The 2,864-nt window shown below is 33.9% G+C and overlaps 1 protein-coding gene across 2 annotated transcripts in view; it reads right to left on the reverse strand.

The window, feature by feature from the left end:
• Window positions 1-557: 557 nt before the first annotated feature.
• The window catches only part of SSBP1 (single-stranded DNA binding protein 1, mitochondrial), a 10,418-nt gene continuing 8,111 nt past the window's right edge, over window positions 558-2,864 (reverse strand). For both annotated transcript variants that reach the window (XM_012649782.1, XM_012649784.1), the window contains exon 7: window positions 558-701. In XM_012649782.1, the coding sequence (XP_012505236.1) occupies window positions 658-701 (44 nt within the window). In that variant the 3' untranslated portion in view covers window positions 558-657. The remainder of the gene's footprint in view (window positions 702-2,864) is intronic.

Raw genomic sequence — 2,864 nt, forward strand, 5'->3', positions numbered from 1 at the left:
TTCAGGTCCTTACTGGTGGCAAACTATGTTTCATAAATGCTACTAATAAAACTCTCCAAAAACAAAAGATGTGAAGAAGGTAGGTTAAAGACATTTAGGTTAGACACTAACCATTGTTCAGCAACCCCATTCAATTTGGGCTGAAGCTCAGTATCCCATTGGGATCATTCTGTCAACATTTACTGAGCGGTTATTCTGTGTCAAGTACCAGTTAGGGTGCAAGTACACAGAGAAGACTCAGTCCTTGCCTTCAAGTCTACAGGGCAAACAGGTAAGAAAATCAATATTTACAACCATGGGATAAATATCAGAGGGGCAGAATCAATACTATAATAGAAGAGCATATAAAAAACAAGGGGCCTTGCCAAAGGACATTTATCCTTTTGCCATAACACAGATGGATGAACCTGAAAACTTATTATTTTGTATACTTATACATAGAAACCACCCCAAAAGAATAAACAACTAGTAAATGCCTTAATAGATAGTAGCTATTGAGGTTATGCTACAAAAAGGGTAGAGGGAATGACAGGAAAAATATTATCACTCATTTTATATAAAAGAGTATTTTAATTCTTATCTTTAGAAACTACAAAGACTACACATGATTTAGAATTGAGACTGTACCAAACAATGGCCAAAGAAGAATCGTCCATGCTACACCTTCTCTTTTGTCTGGTCGCTCAGAAATATAATGTTATCTGTAAAGAAGCCAGAGTGTAAATATTATTTTCAGAACTCTTTCTCCATCTCATTTAATAACTCCACTATAATACATACATACTTTAGTGCTGTTCACTAAAAGGATTTAGACAACTTTTCAAAATATTAAATAACTCTTGCTATGTTCATGAGAGGTATATGCAACAGGCATAAATGGAGCTAAAAGTTGGGCTTTGGCTGTTTGTCCAACAATTCAGACCTTGTTAGAAGAGGTGAAATATTTTTCATCTTCCCTAAAAACAAGATAAAGTCTTCTGAGAAGTAACTTTCTACATAAAAACTGGCCAAAAATTGTATGCTTGCAATGCTCAGACAGATGCCATAAAACCAGGCAGTACACCCTCATATAGAAAAAGATCAAGGCATATCATTCCACATGCTGGAGTTACGGAGCAAAGGACAGGGGTCCACATGTGGCCTTGTTAGGTATGACAGATTTATTTATGTTTTTAAGTAAGTTTAAAAACTCATATACCAGCCTGAGCAAGAGCGAGACCCCGTCTCTACTAAAAATAGAAAGAAATTAATCGGACAACTAAAAATATATAGAAAAAATTAGCTGGGCATGGTGGCACATGCCTGTAATCCCAGCTACTCAGGAGGCCGAGGCAGGAGGATCACTTGAGCCCAGGAGTTTGAGGTTGCTGTGAGCTAGGCTAACACCACGGCACTCACTCTAGCCAGGGCAACAGAATGAGACTGTCACCTAAAAAAAAAAAAAACTCATATAGAAGACACTTTATTTTTAAATTACAAATAGCTTCAATATACCCATTCTTATGGAAATTTTTATTAATAAATATTATAGAGTGAGTATTTTTATTCAAAAACATCAGACATTGCTCTTAAAACGCTGTTCCAGAGGGAGTTAGCTATGGATAAGCAAAGGAAGAGAAGTAGTATAGTCGTCCTGCGGTACCCATGGGGGATTGGTTACAGGATTTCCATGGCTACCAAAATCCACAGATGCTCAAGTCTCTGGTATAAAATGGTGTAGTAGTCGCATATAACCTACACACATCCTCACATAGATTTTAAAACATCTCTAGATTACTAATACCTAATACAATATAAATGCTACTAAATAGTTCTAATACTATATTGTTTTATTTGTATTATTCTCTATTGTTGTACTGTTATTTTTATTGCTTTCTTTTTTTCAAATATATTCAATCTGTGGTTGGTTGAATCCAAGGATGCAGAACCCACAGACACAGAGGAACAACTGTATTTCCTGTATAATTCCAAAACATATGGATTTTTTTAACTCTAAAATTACCCACGAAGGACTTCATATTTGTTCATAACTATAGTCTTCCAAAAATGAAATGTTTTGGTATAGAATGTTTACTTCAGAAGAGACTATTAGAACTGACATCACTATGGAAAAAGCCAAGAGTGCCATCCACTGGTGGTTATTTTTAAGTTACAGATATAATCCCTAGGAGAAAAAAATATGAGCTATAAAATAGATCAACCAAATTAAACTCTATTTTCTTCAATTCAAATGTCACTGAAGATCTATTCAGTTTTATTGTCAATCATAAACTTATAGTTAACTGACCATGTTAGTGAAAACTGGTGACAAGAAAAAAACAAAATGGTAGATAATCTAAAATGCTTCTATTTGGCTTGGTTCATAACAACTCAACAATCTGAACAATCTGACATTTGCACAAACACAAATGAGGGTAGGAAAATACCTACATTAGTTTTCGAGGTTAATATACTTGCAAAGAAACTTATTAGTAAGAAAATATACAATTATTTATAACAAATTGTAATTTATCAATATGGTCTAGTGATTAAGAGATGAACTCTGCAGCAAAAGGAAAAAGAAGATAAAGGAAAATCTGTCAATTAAAAGAGACAAGATATATATAAACCATGTAATGCAAGTTTATGAAGTAATCAAGGAAATTTGAACGCTCATATTTAGTAAAAAAACAATTACCAATAATTTCCTAATATTAGGTATGATAACAGCATGGTAGTTATGTTTTTAAAAAGACACCTTCATCTTTCGGAGATAACTACTGAAATTTAAGAATGAAATGATACAATGTCTGGACTCTGCTTCAAAAGAATCTAGATGGAGGCAAAGTGTCTGGAAACAGAGATGAAATAATACTGGTCATCAG

Source organism: Propithecus coquereli, unplaced genomic scaffold, assembly GCF_000956105.1.
Source record: "Propithecus coquereli isolate 6110/MARCELLA unplaced genomic scaffold, Pcoq_1.0 Scaffold302, whole genome shotgun sequence".
NCBI classification, from domain to species: Eukaryota; Metazoa; Chordata; class Mammalia; order Primates; family Indriidae; genus Propithecus; species Propithecus coquereli.